The 17,665-nt window shown below is 36.0% G+C and overlaps 1 protein-coding gene across 7 annotated transcripts in view; it reads left to right on the top strand.

The window, feature by feature from the left end:
• Nucleotides 1-17,665, top strand: part of LAMA2 (laminin subunit alpha 2) — a 480,022-nt gene that overhangs the window by 300,246 nt on the left and 162,111 nt on the right. For all 7 annotated transcript variants that reach the window (XM_036316421.1, XM_036316415.1, XM_036316414.1 and 4 more), the window contains 8 exons: nucleotides 682-788; nucleotides 6,119-6,299; nucleotides 9,101-9,237; nucleotides 13,836-14,072; nucleotides 15,544-15,687; nucleotides 16,371-16,550; nucleotides 16,662-16,850; nucleotides 16,932-17,065. In XM_036316421.1, the coding sequence (XP_036172314.1) occupies nucleotides 682-788; nucleotides 6,119-6,299; nucleotides 9,101-9,237; nucleotides 13,836-14,072; nucleotides 15,544-15,687; nucleotides 16,371-16,550; nucleotides 16,662-16,850; nucleotides 16,932-17,065 (1,309 nt within the window). The remainder of the gene's footprint in view (nucleotides 1-681; nucleotides 789-6,118; nucleotides 6,300-9,100; nucleotides 9,238-13,835; nucleotides 14,073-15,543; nucleotides 15,688-16,370; nucleotides 16,551-16,661; nucleotides 16,851-16,931; nucleotides 17,066-17,665) is intronic.

Consider the following 17,665-nt stretch of genomic DNA (forward strand, 5'->3'; position numbering starts at 1 on the left):
TAGCTCTAGAGTTAATATGCATTACTTAAAATGGGGATTACAATATTTTAAATGTTATGCCAATGCATCTATAAAGAAGTGAAAGAACTGAAGAAGTGATGGAAATAACATTCACCTGGAGTCAGGACTCAGCTATATCACCTACCAACTGTGGCCTTGTACGAGTTATGGCTTCTTTGAATTTCACTGTCTTCATTCTCAACATTGGAATAATAATGATGATATTAATATTTCAATAGCATATGATGTGCCAGGTACTGTGCCAGCCTTTATACAAATTGATCCTACAGTTTGTAGAGTTGTAAGGATCAAATGACATAAAGCCTAACAGGTCATCTAGCACAGAGGTGGGGAACCTTTTTTCTGCCAAGGGCCATATGGATATTTATAACATAATTCGTGGGCCATACAAAATTATCAACTTAAAAATTGGCCTGCTGTATTCGGTAACATTTAATTAACTCACCCCTAATGCCTTGGCATAGCCAAACCAAATGATTTTGTGGGCCTTACGTGGCCCTCAGGCTGGACACCCCCGACCTCTGATCTAGCAAGTCAGAAAACATTCCATTCTAAAAAGTTAGTTGTCAGTATTGCTATCTTGGGGATATCATTATTCAATAAGCCTACTAAGACTATTAGAACGTTTTTCCCTGCGACTGATCTCTCTTTTCTTTACAGCTTGTCGCTGTCATGCCAATGGCTCCTTCTCTGAGGTTTGCCACACGCAGACAGGACAGTGCGAATGCAGACCTAATGTGCAGGGCCGGCGGTGTGATGAATGTAAGGTAAGGAGTAGGAGCTTACTTCCTCCTTGAAAAGGCTCATTAGCTCTCGATGATACACATCTTAGTATATTAAAAGAAAGGTTCGGGATTATCTAATTCTACATGTGAAATTACTGGGATCACTGAAATGGTTTCTCAGAATAGAAAAAAATTTGCTGTACACTAGCGTTTGACCTTCAACTTGTATTTCCTTGGTTTTATGTAATATTTACTACACTTCAGATGTTTCTGAATCAGATAATAGAAATTTACTCTCCAGTCTACGGAGACAAAAATATCCTTCCTTTGCCTTTACCTTGTTGGCAGAATAAAATGTATCATACCCTTTGCTTTTAGCAAACTCCTTGTTCTAGTTCCATCACTTAGATGTCAGTTCCGATGAGCACTTTACTTAAATGTTTTCAGTAGAGAAGTGAATGGAGGTAGTTTTTAGATACGCCTTTGGCTAAAGTGAAACAATAATAAAAATCTCCTGCTCTCAGTTCTGAACCCATTGCCCCACCTTCAGTATGGCAAGACCTTGAGATCCTTCTGTGAGAGCAGGTGAGTTTGCACCACCTCTCACATCAATATGCATTTTTGGTGCTAACAACTGTTAAATATAAGCAAGCACTTCTCAGATGTCATCAAACTGACCTTTCTGTAGGAAGCTTGAAAATGTCACCTGTTTCTATCTCCTGAATAATATTGTATGCTCTTACTGTTGTTTGTTTTTCTTTTTCTTTTGGCTTTTAAAGTCCAATATGTGGTGGGACCCTGAGAAACGATTCTGTGTGTTATGTGACTGCAATCCCATTGGCTCTCTGTCACTGCAGTGTGATATAACAGGAAAATGTGTCTGTAAATCAGGCTTCGTAGGGAAACAGTGCAACCTGAGCAGGCAGGTGCACCGACAGAAGGAGCATCCACGAAGAACGCAACCGGTGCTGGGGTCTCCCCAGAGATGGGGTCCCAGCAGCTCCAGAGGCTGCCCTCGGGGAGCCTACTGGCCCGCGGCTCGGGTAATCGCAGCGGTGCTGCATGGCTCTGGCGTGGCATGTTGTGTTCCGTGTGCTGCGGCTGACAATCCCTGATGCCATTTTACAAAAAAATGGTTGCTAAGTGTGCAAGTTGCAAATGCAAAAACTGGACAATTCCTGATTGGTGCCTTGCCCTTTAAAAACAGCTATCTATGTTTCCAAAAGTATATTCAAGTTCATAGGTTAATAAAGTTTTGATTAACCATGGATGTGCAGAAAACAGAGAAAAATATATGTGTGGGAACCTTTAATCTTAGAAGTGGAAAAGTCCTTGGGTATCATTTGGAGCAAACTCCTTTCTATGAATGAACAAATAAAGGGAAATCTAGCAAAGAAAGGAACTTGCCCAGGAAAATTCAGCTCATTGACCTGCCAATTTCAGCGTAATGAACGATTTGATTGCATGTCCACACCATAATTTTGCTCTAGGATACAACAAACACAAGAAACACATTGTAAATGCACAACATACACAAAGTATGGAAGCGTATTCTCTGTTACAAAAGATGGGACCCCTTTTCATAATACTTTAAGCAATAAATTAAAAAAAAAAAAAGAACTGTGAAAGGCAATGGGGGGAAAAGGAAAAGGAGACATATGTAATACTTTAAACAATATAAATAAATAAATAAATAAATAAATAAATAAATAAATAAATAAATAAATAAATAAAAAACAAATGTTGGGAGGAAGTGAGGAGGGAAAGCGAGGCCCGCGGCCAATCTGCAGAGCAGCAGGGGACGACGGGGCTTGCCAGTGTAGAACCGAGCCTGTGGGAGAGCTGAGGGTAGGGGATAGAGGAAAGTGAGAATGTACTACAAAGTAAGGAAGCAAAGGGATGGCTCCTATTGACATTTTAAGAAAACGAGTTCTCATTTCAGATTGCCTCAGATCAAATCTCAGCTTCACCACTTCCTAGCAATAAAAGTTCCTTCAATCTTCCATAATTTGGCTTCTTCATCTCTAGTAGGACCTACTTCAGGGTTTGAGTCTGTTTGGGTTTTCCAAGAGGCAAGCGCAAAGAGACTTACTGCAAAAGTGCCCATGAAGGATGACAGGGGAGGGAGGATAGTATGCAGGGAGCCTTCTGCTGCAGTGCAGGTCTGATTGTGTGGAAGGAGAGAGGGAAGGAAAGATGGGTAGAAAAGCCTCATTCGGTACATTCTGCCCAAATCCCAAATTCTTGGCCAAGCCGATGGGAAAGGCTGAAGCAAAATTTGCTCCTTAGGGGAATCCTGGTTTGCACAGAAAGGTCATCAGTTATTGACTAGAAGAAGCGAGACCTGCTGTGAGCCCCCCCTGTGGAAGCTGCAGGCTGCCCCTCAGGGACACTCCCCATGGCAGGCTCTCTTGCAGGAAGCCCTGCTCAGACACCCCCGTGCCTGTTTCAGGGGAGTCATGAGAACAGTGCATAAAGGACGGACCCATATGGAGAATTCTTTGTAAATGTTAGATATTGTTAATACTATTGATATTAAATGAAAAAACTCTTTAAAAGAGATCATGTTCTTAAATTTTTAAAAAAAAAAAAATGCATGCATAAAGTAAAAGAAAGGAGCACTAAGATGTCTCCAGTATGTAAACTTAGCAGAAATTCAACCCTCGTTCATGTCCTTTTCCTACAAATCTCACAGCACAGCTGTATAAAGCGGTGTCTGTTCTCTGAGGCAAGTATGTGTGAGCCAGGAGCACCACCTCTGAAGGCAGGCTGGCTAATTGGAATCCTGACTGCTCCACTGGTGAGCTGGTGACCTTAGGCAAATCACTTGGCTTTTCTGTGCCTTGGTTTCACTACCCTGTAAAAAGGTGATAATATTTATCTCACAAGATGATCTTGAAGATTAAATGAATTGCTATTTATAGAGGACTTTAGAACAGTGCTTGGCATACTGTAAGCACAATATATAAGTTCTAGTTGTTATTATTATCCCAAGTAAGAATAATTTATGGGAGCGCAACAAACTTCCCAGCGAAACTGACTGGCACTCTCTCCCACCTTGTTTTACCTCATTAATTTCCATCACTGACTAGGGATGTTTGCTCCTTGAATTTGTTTACATCAGGGGTTTTCCCTAGTCTCTGAAATACATTTTTGAACAGCAAACTTGTTAACATTATATTACTCAAAGTTAGCAGTATTTATTTTGGTATAACTCAGCTTTTAAAATTGCATAATTTAAACACTAGAAAAATATGGTAGAGACATTTCTTCTTGTAAATTTCTTTACATGATCAAATTTGGAAATTTTTAATAATAACCATTATTTATAAGTTTATTTAATATTTTATTAATTTCCCATTAAATATATATGTATATATATGTGTGTATATATATATATATGTGTGTGTGTGTGTGTGTGTGTGTGTGTGTGTGTGTGGATAAGTATGCTAAGTAAAGAAATATTTAAATATTTAGGAAATAAAGATGAATATAAAGTACTATCTTTACAATTCAGATTTCTAAGTGAATATTTAGAAAAGAAAAACAAATGCAAACATACAACTTCTATAATTCAGATATTTTTAAAAACTATTTTACTATATTATGTTTTAGTCTTTTTTATGTATGTATGTTTCCATTTGTGTATATCTGAGTGGTAGGTATATCATTTTAGGTATGTAATTAGAATCACAGTGTATATATAATTTTGTATTCTGCTTTTTGAAATTTTACTTAATGCTATATACTAAGCATATTCATGTCATTAAAACTGCTTCAAAACAGGATTTTAATGACTGCATATCATTTTATAGCATGAATGTATCATAATTTAATTCATTCAGATTTTCTCTAACATTGAACATGAGGTGCTTCTACAGTTAATCACTATGATAAATAATATTGTAATGGGCATGCTTGTACTTTAACCCTTTTCCCAATTTCTAAGTATTTCTCTAGATCAAGTATCGAGAATCTTACACTGAAGTGTTTTTATGAATAAAAATATTATATGTTTTAAGTTTTCTTTCTATAATTGAATTTCAATAGCATGTGTTAGGTCATTTTTAGAACTGATACATACTTCCTTCTTTAATCATGTAGTGAAGTCTGAATTAGAACTAGAAGTAAAAATAAAGTCAGCAGTAAATATAAATAAAATTATTTTTCAAACTCATTCAACCTATTTTATATTTTAAATACAAACCTATTCTTAGCTATAGTCATTTTGAAAGAATAATTTTAGTGTGATTTTATTTTCTAGGACTTATTTTTAATACTGTTAACAATAATGGCAAAAATATTTAATGCAGCTTACATTTCTCTTTGAGTGGCTCACTTTAAGTAGCAAGATTTATTTTTACCAAGAAGTAACTATTAAGTGTAATTTTCCAAAATGGGAATTATTTTTTACAAAGAAGCAATGACTAAGACCAATTTTCTAGGTTAAAATATCATAATAATGTGACATATTTTATATTTAAAAAGACAACCCTGACATACTTTAAATAAGATATGTGCTTCTCATTTTTCTAGTAGGCATAATTTTTAATCCATCAGCATTTTCTTATAGTCCCTCTAGATCTGTTGGCATGTATTTCAAAAAAATCAGCCAAAGCTAGCAATGAAAACTTAACCATAGAAACTTACTTGTTATAAGTAGATAAGGGATGTGCATACTGATAACTCTCAGAGTATAAAAGTTTTTCTTCATTTACCTATTCTTTGATGTCTGTTTTTATAAATCAATTTCTATTGTTAAGATGAAACCCAAGAACTAGATGTTTGTCAAATCAATTATTTTGTCAGTGTAGGCAAAACCTGAAAATTATATTTATAATGTGAGCCCTAGAGTGGTGATTAGAAGTATTTATGGATATATGAAATATGGTAGAAAAAATATTCGAGGAGATAATTTATTTTAATTTTAGGCTGTGGGTAACAATATTTAAAGCATTATCAAGTAGAAGGAGTTCATAAGATCTGAAAGTAATCAGTGCAGATTATGAGGATTTAAGCAAATAAAATTTTTAATTAAAATAAAAATACCAACCTTAGCTTATTTCCACAGTGCCGTTAGAATCTTGGGAAGTACAGGGAAAAGCTAATGAAAATATATCAGACTGGATAATAATGCCCTAATTCTGCCTTTATCTGGATGAAATTTCAAAGTAACTGAAATTTTATCTTTGGATATTACAAAAAGTTTCCATTAGATTGAATGACAACTCAGTTGTCCTAACATCAGTGAAGAAACTTTCATAACCCTTAGGCCCCTTTTTCTCCTGCCTGATCTTCTAGTGCTGTAGATCTTGTTCTATAGTGAATGAATCGATTTAAATTTAACGTTTCTCTTTCCTTTCCTATGCCAGCCCGAAACCTTTGGCCTACAGTCACCAAGAGGATGTGTTCCCTGCAACTGTAACTCCTTTGGGTCTAAATCATTCGACTGTGAGGAGAGCGGCCAATGCTGGTGCCAGCCTGGAGTGACAGGGAAGAAATGCGACCACTGTGCCCATGGCTATTTCAACTTCCAAGAAGGCGGGTGCACAGGTCTGTTACTGAAGACTCAGCAGGGCACATTCATTCTCTGGGTCTTGGCTCTGTAACAGTTTGTTCGTCAGGGTTTCCAGAAATTAAAGGACAACAAATATATGATATAAAATATCTAACCTAATATGAAACATCTAGTCATTTTAAATAAATTATCAAAAGAAATACACTGCAATTTGAAACATTGCCTTATGCAAAACTGTGCTTGTAAATACTCGATATAAATCCATCAGCAGATCCCAATTCCACTGTGTCTCTCTCCCTGAGTGTGACCTCCATTCAGCCGGACACTCAAAGGCTACTGCAGCTCGGAAGTTCAGTTTTTCTGGTGCCAACGTTGTCTTAGTTTAAATTCTACCCCCAAGCTAATACAGCTCAACTTTTCCTTTTCCTGTTGCAAAATTGGTACAAGGATTAGGGGAGTTAATATATTTTTCTGCTACCAAAAAAAAAAAATTGTTTGCTTCTACTTTCAGGTGCCTTAAAAACTGTGATATTCCGAGAAAGAAACAGATTGGCTCTAGATATTCATTAGTTCATGGGAAAGTGCAGGTGGGGGTTTCTGACCATGATTTCCTCAAACAGTATTCTCAGATATCCAGCCACAGCCTTCTGACAAACATGATACAGAAAGTAGGAAATAGCACAAAATAATTGAAAGTAAAGACTTAACCTTAGCATTGATTTATGTGTCACTAATTTGGAATTAACCCTTATTCCAGCCAATTAACCTTTGCTTACTAAACTCACTGATTCAGTATTGATGATATTCCTATATCCTCAGCATCATGATAAATACATGGTAAGATTTTAAGACTTTATTATGGACTACTGTAGTGAATTTATGTAAGAAGTGCCAGGAGTGATATAGGAAATTATTTTAAAAACCAGTACCTTTTAGATATTCTCAAATACCTTTGATATACAGTTGTGATAGTAAATTAAACCATTATAAATTATTTTAAATGTTATCATTGTAGACCCTCTAAGAGTCTACGTGTGATCTCTAAGTCAATATCTGTATACACTAAAATGCTAAAGCTGCATTTTAAAATATACTCTGTTATTTAAATCTCATTATTTTTACTCACTAGGAGTTAATGAAATGGCACTATATATTCAAATATATCCACTACCAGAAATTATAAATGAGAGCAAGAACATTTTAAAAATTTTGAAATAGCGATAACATTTTAGAACTGCAGACTTAGTAGCATTTAACCCAGAAAAACAGAACAGAGAACAAGCACAAAACAGGCAGGATAGCATGTTTGAAAGCATGCTTTGCTCTAAAGAGCTTGAATTTGTTTATTGGCTGCACAAATAACAAATTATGTGACTTAACCAAATGACCTGGTTTCCCTGTTCCTCTACAAAATTCATCTATTAAATAAAGAAAATAATAGTATATACCTTGCTGGGGTTTTGTAAGAATTAGTTGAATTAATGGTTATACAATATTTAGAGAAATTCCTGGCATATAAGGTATATGTAAGTATTTACTATTATTGTTATGAATGGTATTTCTTTATTAGTATGATTAATGTGGTAAACACTCTATTTTAACAAGAAAAAAAGTAGTTAATTACTCAAGTTTTCCTAGTAAGTCAGTGTTATGATTCCATTGAAGAACTACTTAGAGAATTTCTATTTGTAGGTAATGATTTGGACCATCCCAAGACACTTTTTAGTACATTAATTTAAACACAGTATGCACTATTTTTCTCCTTAATCAATGGTATATGTAAACTAAATCCTTTGGCTGAAAATTAGCAGCAATATTAATAACAACAAAAACAATAGCTAATATTTACTTAGTGTTTACCCTATGCCAAGTATTGTGCTAAACATTTTTCACAGCTGGTATGAAATGCTGTGAGCAATGATAATTATGATCCCTTAAAATGTGAGCTTAATCAAATATCCCAAATGTATTTTGTTTAAAAGATTTAATCATCATATAACCAATTAAAAGGTTTCTTATAATATTGGTCTTCTATTTTAATTCGCGTATTTGTTTTTTATTCTCTTGCTTTCTCCTCTTTAATATGAAACACTGAACCAAAGTATTATCAGTACCTAGGTAAACTATAGGTAATAAATGGCATACAGTCCTTGTCTTGGATGGCTTTGAAGATATCAGATATTATTTTTGCATTCTTTGAGATAGTGTATGGGTAGGGTTGAATTTGTACCCTTCATATATTATATCATAGCATGGAAAATTCAAAATCTATTGAAAAGAAATAAGGCAGTTGGTAAATAAAACTCAAAAACATCTTTATATATATATACAGTTCTGTAATTTAACTATTTTTAAATATTTGCAAAACTGAAATGTCCTGATGTATGTTAGGATATACTGAATTTAGGAAGCCTATTATACTTACAGGTTTTAACTACAAATCAGAGTCATCAATAGGAAGGAATTGTTAATCTATACAGTGTAGAAAATTAATTATGAACTTAATTATAGAAATGAAATTCAGACCTTTATAATATCTAGATATGAGGTAACAGAGTTAACATGGAATCTGATACAGCAATTCTTTCTTTCCTTAAGCTTATTTGAAAAGTTTAAAATGCTTTACCTTTTGAAATTATTAAGTGAATTATAATATATGTGTTGAACAACTCCTCTGTGAAATACACTGTACTATGATATAAAAAATGAATGAGTTAAGTTTTCACTTTTAAGAATCCTTGACCATAGTATGGAAAATAAAACAACACAAATCACAATATAAAATGAACATTTAGTATCAAATGTTTACTTTTTGTTTCCCCTTTCATCTGTGAAGCTTGCGACTGTTCTCATCTGGGTAATAATTGTGACCCAAAGACTGGTCGATGCATTTGCCCTCCCAATACCATTGGAGATCAGTGTTCTCAATGTGTACCTAATACCTGGGGCCACAGCATTATCTCTGGTTGTAAGGTGAGTGAATTGATTTATTTCATCTGAAAATTTTTTTAAAAAGATTTGTTTATGTTGGTAGAATTCTATAGTTGTGCATTTCAAAATCCAATATTATATTGCAAAACAATATAGAACTAACATTATGGAGTGATTGCAGCTATTGATCAGTATCTAACATTTTAGTTGTGGCAAAAATAATGAAGTAAGTACACATTTATGCAGCCTCATCTATGATACCTACCAAAAAGGAGGGGGAAAGAACAGAAAAAATCTGTAATAAAATGGAAACAGCTAGAGCCTAACACTTACACACAATGAAATATACCTGCAAAGTACAAGGAAATTGGGAACCAATTAAAGGAATTTGCCAAAAATATATATGAATTGCCCTCAAGTTATGACTAGGTTTCAGTTTCCAGAAAATAATTGAGAAGATTCTGAAGAGTCATATTATCAACCTTTAGCCTAGAAAAATCCTCGGTTTTTTCCATGGCTGGACCTAAGAAAGTTTCATGACCAAACTCACATTGAGAGACATATATTCAGCATGAGGGTGGAAGGAACTCCAGTTTGTAGATTCATATAGCTACATATTTGTAAACAAAACAAAAATTCCTCCAGAGTTCCAAAATTTTAGATGACTATGAACAATGCTACAAAATTCTATGACTGTTTGCATTTTCACTTTGAATCCAAGCATCTGCCCCATCCCTGGACTCATGAATAAGCCATACGAAACTTATGAGGGTTCCATTCCAACCACAAAATCCAATGATGTGTCCAAACTCTAATGAAATTCCTGAAGTTGAAACTGATACCTAATGTTTAGTATATAAATCAGGATAAAATATAGACCAAGGTAATTTTTTTAAAAGTAGTTGTAAGGCCCTAGCCACTTTGTCTCAGTGGATAGAGCCTTGGCCTACAGACTGAGGGGTCCCAGGTTCAGTTCCAGTCAAGGGTACAAGCCTAGGTTGTGGGTTTGATCACCAGTGGAGGGCATGCAGGAGGCAGACAATGGTTAATTCCCTCACATCATTGATGTTTCTATCTCTCTCTCCCTCTCCCTTCCTCTCTGAAATCAATAAAAATATATTTAAAATAAATAAATAAATAAATAAATAAATAAATATAGTTGTAGGTTTGATACCATTATATAGTGATTATTGAATAAACATTATGTGGCTTGAAGTGTTTTGATTACTTTGAACCATTATTAAAAATATAAATTTCTGAATACACACCTCATCATGATGATCAATTACAAAAAATTCATAGAGCCCTCACAAATATTTATGAGCATGTGTTCTATTTTAAATACTTGGATGACTATACTCCAAATCTGCAGTGATTTGAGATTTATAGCTTTCCTTTCTTTGCGTCATGGGTAATTTTTCAGTGCTGAGGTGTGAGCACACACATCATTTGAGCTTTTCTTGGAGTAGAATACAAAGCCTGCCATCTCTTGCTAGCAGGGAAGTCATGCATAAATCCTCTCTTGCCAAAGAAACATTACATCTAATTATGATTTAAGTTTGATATCGGTTATAGTGCTATGTAAACATATAGTTAATGATCTCATTTGTCTTTACTATGACTTCCTGGATATACTTTCTGATTCAGAAAGTTCCCAATGTCTGTTTGTACTGCCAATTAGTCTTTAAGAATTATGTGAATATTGGGTAGCATTTTATATTTTAGTTAAATGATAAGGATGTCTCATCAGACATTTTTTAAATGCACTGCATGATTATAGTTTCCATTCATATTATAATTTTCTCTTTCTGATTATAGCCCATTTTGTTTGAGTCAATGAAAAAAATATTTATGTGAATAAGCCAATCATCCTTATTTTGAAATCTCATTCTACTCTTGATGTTCTATCAGGATGAGTTATTCAGAGTGATGACAGTGGGTTATTCTATGCTTTAGAAACTATATACATGTTTGTAATTGAATATTACATTTGGGGTTTAAAATAACTTTTAGTAACAACTCTTATGCAGCCCTTTTTACTGGATAGCAATGAAGACATAAAGAAATACTTAATCATAAAGACACCCAAAACAAGGCCTGGCAATTATTTTAACATCAGAATCTGGGAAGATATTTCACAGAACATTTGGACAGGAAAGAGATGATAGATTGGAAGCTGGTGATTGTACATCACATTCTAGAAAGAGTAGTCCCATAAGTAAACTGCTGTTGGCAGGAGCAGAAGCAGCAATATCCCCAGTAGTGGTGGCTATGAGAATTAAGTTGAGCAATGAACGTGTGAGAAATACAAAGTGAGATCCAGCCAGAATTAGATCTGGAAATTTGACAAGTTGCTAGGCATGTGAGCCTGCCATAGAGCTGTACATCTGAGAAGAAGAATAGTACAGCTCCAGAAAGAATCTTGTGACCGACTAAGTATAAACACTGTGATACAGGAAAAGGTGGTACCCACTTGGATCCCAAGTAAGAACCCACTTGGGAGAAAGAAAGCACACCAGTTATTTAAGCAGGGAAAGTAGAATATAAAGACTTGTTAACTGGTAAAAGGTAGTTACTAAAAAAGTTACTGAAAAAGGATAAAAGAGACATATAAGGGATCCTGAAGTATCAGATATAAAAGAGCACCTACTATTTCTAGGCTTATGGAGGGCGGACCATAAAGGAATCAAGGGCTAGGAGCAGTTCCCTCTCCTCGACCCCAGCAAGACTGAGGTTCAGAAATGTTTAAAGAGAGGGTGGCTACCACAGGAACACACAACCTGCCTGTGGTAAGACAAACAATAATATCAACAAACCAGTCGACAGAGTTTGTGGGCAAATGCTAGTCTATGGAAGCTGCCCACCACTGTTGAAGGCCATGGGCATGCTGGAGCTACTTAGAAACAGCCTGTCATGGGCAGAGCTATGTGCAAACCAAAGCTACTCAGATAGCTGCCTATTGGAGAGAGTGGTTTTGAGGGCACAGCTGGCATCATTCTGAACTTCTGGGCTCTCAATGCTAAATAATAAAATAATGATAATGATGACACTAATGAAGACAGAACCCAGGACAGAAGTGTCTTCCCACCACTGTGGTTTTATTGAGTCCCTCCAGTGCCCTTTGTTGATGAAGCTTAACATTCTGCAACCTGTCCATGGAAAAATGTGTACAGGTTCTAACTACAGTATCACAAACAGGGCAGGGAGGAGTGAATTCAAAGCTCAGAGACAGTAGATTGATCATTGGCCCAGCTGGTCTCTGAAAATGATTTATTTATTCCAAGATCCTAAATGACATTTTAGAAATACACTTGACGCTTTTATTACTAAGAGATATGAGCTTTGTAAATCAAAAGCCGCAAGATTTAAAAAAATATAAGAAAGAAAAGACACTTGGATGAGCAGAAGTCAAAGAAGAGATAAATAAACAAATTCTATTGGAGCCTGACTGGCATGGCTCAGTGGTTGGATGTTGACCCATGAGCCAGGAGGTCATTGTTCAATTCCCAGTCAGATTTCTCTCTCATCATTGATGTTTCTCTCTCTCTCTCTCTGCCTCCCCTCCTCTCTGAAATAAGTAAAAATATATTTTTTAAAAATAAATTATTGGAAAGTGCTAAGCATGCAATAAATTGTGTAACTAAAATAAACACTGGTGGTATATACATACAATAGAATTTTCACTGTGTAAATTGGGAGGTATAACATAGAGAATAAATTTGAGAGGCAAATAAGAAGGTAACTACTGAAGACATGAAGGTGTTATAGAGTTGATTGATAGACAAAAGTGGTATATTTTAGGAATTATAAGTGATCCTGAAGAACAAAACTGGTAAATTAGAACAGAAGTAAAATTCAAACACAAATTTGAAGAAATAGCACTAAATCAAAAAACAATTTGTTCCCAAACTAAAGTAACTCACCATGTTCCAGTAAATTAATTAAAACAACCTCAAACTTTAAAAAATTTTAGCAAAATTTTAAATTCCATAAATAAAGAGAAAGTCATATTTATATATGAATGAATGAAAAAAGTTACCAGCAAAGCATCTCAAATCAGGCTTGTCTGAAAAACAAAATGGCAAAAACAACACCCTCAATATCACTTCTCTAAATTCTCCCTGGCTTCCCCACATCCAGTTTGGTGCTCCTTATATGTCCACATAGCATTCTGCATCTCCCCTATTCTACAATGTTATTCCATTGTGTTCTATTTATATATTTACTTGTCTCCCTCCATTAAACTATACTGTATGTCTCTGTACAACTTAAATGCTATAAAAACTAGATGATAAAGTAAAATGACTTTGTCTAAAGTCCCGTCTTTGAAACAAAAACGGTTTGAAGAAAACCCATACTTAATTCCTCCTTGCCACAAAAAGGCAGGGAAAGTACATTTCCATTCTTATTCAATAGCATCATGGTTTCTGGACACTCATATGTTTTAGTAAATGCAGGAAGCAATTTTAGTGTTATGTTCACTGATGTTTCCCAAGCGACTAAACTAGAACAGTACAAAGGCATATCATAGACATATGATTAATATGTGTTTAATGGGAGCATAGAAACATTAGAATTAAAATTTTAAGGTATTTCCCAGGAAACGGTGTTAGCCGTTGCTGTTTTTATCTCCTCCGTAGGCGTGTAACTGTAGCACGGTGGGATCCTTGGATTTCCAATGCAATATAAACACGGGGCAGTGCAACTGTCATCCAAAGTTCGCTGGTGCAAAATGTACAGAGTGCAGTCGAGGTTACTGGAACTACCCTCACTGTGACCCCTGTAACTGCTTCTTGCCCGGGACTGATGATGCGACCTGTGATTCAGAGACTAAAAAATGCGCCTGTATGGATCAGACTGGACAGTGCACTTGTAAGGTAAGTGCTGCCAAAATACATTAAGGCTGCGACCTTCCTAATGCTGCGACCCTTTAATACAGTTCCTCATGTTGTGGTGACCCCCAATTTCATTGTTACAAATTGAACATAATTAAAGCATAGTGATTAATCACAAAAACAATATGTAATTATATATGTGTTTTCTGATGGTGTTAGGCAACCCCCGTGAAAGGGTCGTTCGACCCCCAAAGGGGTCGCGACCCACAGGTTGAGAACTGCTGCATTAAGGAGAACTGTCCTCAAGTTTATTTTCATAGAGCAATAGTATTAACTTTAGTCAGTGTTCATTATCCTGCTTCATTGAGCTAAACAAATAGATAAAACAAAACTCATTGATAGACACAATGCTTTTGTTTATAAATGTCCATTGGCATATAGATAAACACGGTTTTTTAAGAACTTGTATTTAACCAAAGACTTACTTTTTTTCTAGTTGGTAGATGGAACATATTTTCAATAGTAAACTATTCTGTACATGTCCACTTAGCTTAAATAACAATAATCTAGAGGAGAGAAAAATACAGCTCTCCTAAGCATCATCAGAGAAAAATCACAGCTAAATAATAAGGCTTATAAAAAACCCATTACTCCCCAAATTAATCTGCAACCACTGTACACTGAAAAATATATTTACTGCTGTGAGGTTTCGTAAAATTTTCATCACATATAAACACTGACATTACAAACAGTAACAATGTGGAAATTTCAGCCCTCATTAATATTGTTAAATGGTGTAGAAAAACAGCCAATTAAAAAGGATGAGAGAGATTTTATTTCCCTCTTAGATATATCTGAAAAATCAATTTCAGGGTAAATGCTAAGACTGAGTCATAGATATCTTTTCAAGAAAAACGTCATTACAGGGAGGACAGAGAAGCAAGAGGATGAAATCCAGGGAGTACGTGTTAAAATAATCTTGAGAATTTCAGAAAAGAGCAGCCTCTGCCATTGAGGGCCCTGACCAAAACCCAAAGTACAATGCTGCCTTATTACATATAATTGTGACCACACATTATATTTAATATACATTATACGAGTATGTATACATTATATGATATTATATAAATCTACATTTTAACATCCTGTTTTTGCATCTATTTTTTTGCATCACACCACTGTTTAGGAATTGATGTTTTATTTTGCTTTTGAAATTCTCATGACTCTTTCATATCGTTAACAGCAGCATAGTAGACAATGTGCTGCTTAGATTTAAATAAAAACAATATACAATATCCTTGATTATGTACTTATGCATAAATTAAGCATTTTTAGACCCACGGTTTCATCCCTTAACGAGACTAACTACATGTACCACTTGAGCTGGGAGTCTAATACTTGGTGGTCTTTTTTGTTTAATTTTTTAAAAGTGTGCCCCTGTTATTCATTCTCAAGTTTAATTCTCTCGTAACTTCACCGTTAAGAACACTGAGGAGCTCTCATCTTTCATCAGGTGAACGTGGAAGGTGTCCACTGTGACAGGTGCCAGCCCGGCACATTCGGACTTGATGCCAAGAACCCACTTGGCTGCAGCAGCTGCTATTGCTTCGGAGCCACTACTCAGTGCTCTGAAGCGAAAGGCCTGATCCGTGCGTGGGTGAGTAAGGACCTGCTGAGCCATGAAATGGTATAATGTTAGCCCTGCTGGCGTCTTTTAGCCAGCCACTGAGGGCGAGGAGGAAATGGCAAAACATTTAAGCAACCTTTTCCCCTGCGCACATCTAGAAATGCTGAAGGGGCCATGTGCCATTAGAGGGTTGATATAAATGCCTTTTTAAATAGTCCTTAAAAATAGTTCATTTATCATTGATACAGAAATGGATGCCAAGTGAAAAAGGGAAACATTGTAAGGGAAACATGTTTGGGATGGGAAGAAGCTGCATGCTGAAGCGTCAGGGCACCAGAGCGTGAATTTGATCTGCTAGTGCAACACAAATGAACACCAGGCTTGCACATTTATTCCAAACCCGCCTTAGAGAATCATGGATTTTTAGCATGGAAGCATGTACATTTTTTCTTACACGTTCCTTTTACCTTTCCTACCTTTTTGTGTAAAAGGCTCCAATTTTCAGACACGTGGTTTTCCCTGTGCAAACAAGTCAGAAAGATGTATTCCCTTGCTCTACTTGCTCACTAGGCACTAGTTCGGTTTCTTGTGAAGACAGCTTATCAGCTTGGGTGTGGCCCTGCAGATAGACATGCAGTCCGTCCGTAACTTGTTTTAAAGGAGTGCCCCGAAGAGTTGAGCTCAGCCTCCTGCTGTGGTCTGACCCCTTGCAGGTGTCTCTGGAGCCCGAGCAGACCATTCTGCCCCTGGTGGATGAGGCACTGCAGCACACAACCACCAAAGGCATCGCTTTTCAAGATCCAGAGATTGTTGCCCGCATGGATCTGGTGAGCCAGGATCTCCGTTTCGAGCCTTTTTATTGGAAACTGCCAGAACAATTTGAAGGAAAGAAGGTAAGGACAAGAACTTCGAAGTCACATGAGAACAAAGTAAAACATGTTTTTGGAATCACTCCATTTGGACATTTATCTAACAACTCATCGCTCCTCACTTTATTTTGTCAGCTTATGGCCTATGGTGGAAAACTCAAGTATGCCATCTATTTTGAGGCTCGAGAAGAGACAGGTGTCTCTACCTATAAGCCTCAAGTTATCATCCGAGGTGGGACTCCATCGCATGCTAGAATTATCGTCAGGCATACGGCCGCTCCTCTCATTGGCCAACTGACAAGGCATGAAATTGAAATGACAGAGGTAAGGGTATTTGTTGTTTGGTGCAAGGATGTCAGTGGTTTTACAATCAGTTTCATCAGTGGTTTATTTTCTTGTTAACAGAGAGAATGGAAATATTATGGTGATGATCCTCGAGTCAGTAGAACCGTGACCCGTGAAGACTTCTTAGATGTACTATATGACATTCACTATATACTTATCAAGGCTACCTATGGAAATGTGATTAGACAAAGCAGGTAAACTATACTAGAAAGGATCCAAGTTAATTTCTTATTCTAGAGTCTATAGGGAAGATAAGACATCAGACAAGAAAGATTTAAAAGCATTTGTTTTGGGAGTGTGGTGACAGAAGACAAAGTTAAAAAAGGCTTTTAGGTCACCTGGTGGAAGTTACTGCTATTCCCCCCAAAAGGAAAATAGATTGAAAAGTATGTTTAAGGGGGAAAATGTTGAATTGACCTTTGACACGTTGTTTTAAATGCCAGTCAGAAATTCAAGAGATGTCCTTTAGGGTAGAGATAATTAATTGTTGTGCTATAAATAGGCTGCATGATTGCTGAGAAAATAACCTCGTTAAACCCTCAGGGTCACCAGATAGAGACGAGTTGGTCCTAACTCCTTGACCCCTGAGCATTCTCACCTCACCCCAGTGTACCATACGATATTGTCATTTTCCCTGTGCATCATGATGTAAAAGGATTGGGAACCACATTGAATAGACGAGCAAGAATAAATGATGGAAGCCAAAAGATAGGAATACTATAAGGGGCTATAATATTTTCATATGATCCTAACAGGTCAATGAAAATGAGGCTTGCTGATAATAACACTTAGGA

The sequence above is a fragment of the Myotis myotis genome, unplaced genomic scaffold (genome assembly GCF_014108235.1).
Source record: "Myotis myotis isolate mMyoMyo1 unplaced genomic scaffold, mMyoMyo1.p scaffold_m19_p_7, whole genome shotgun sequence".
Taxonomy (NCBI): Eukaryota; Metazoa; Chordata; class Mammalia; order Chiroptera; family Vespertilionidae; genus Myotis; species Myotis myotis.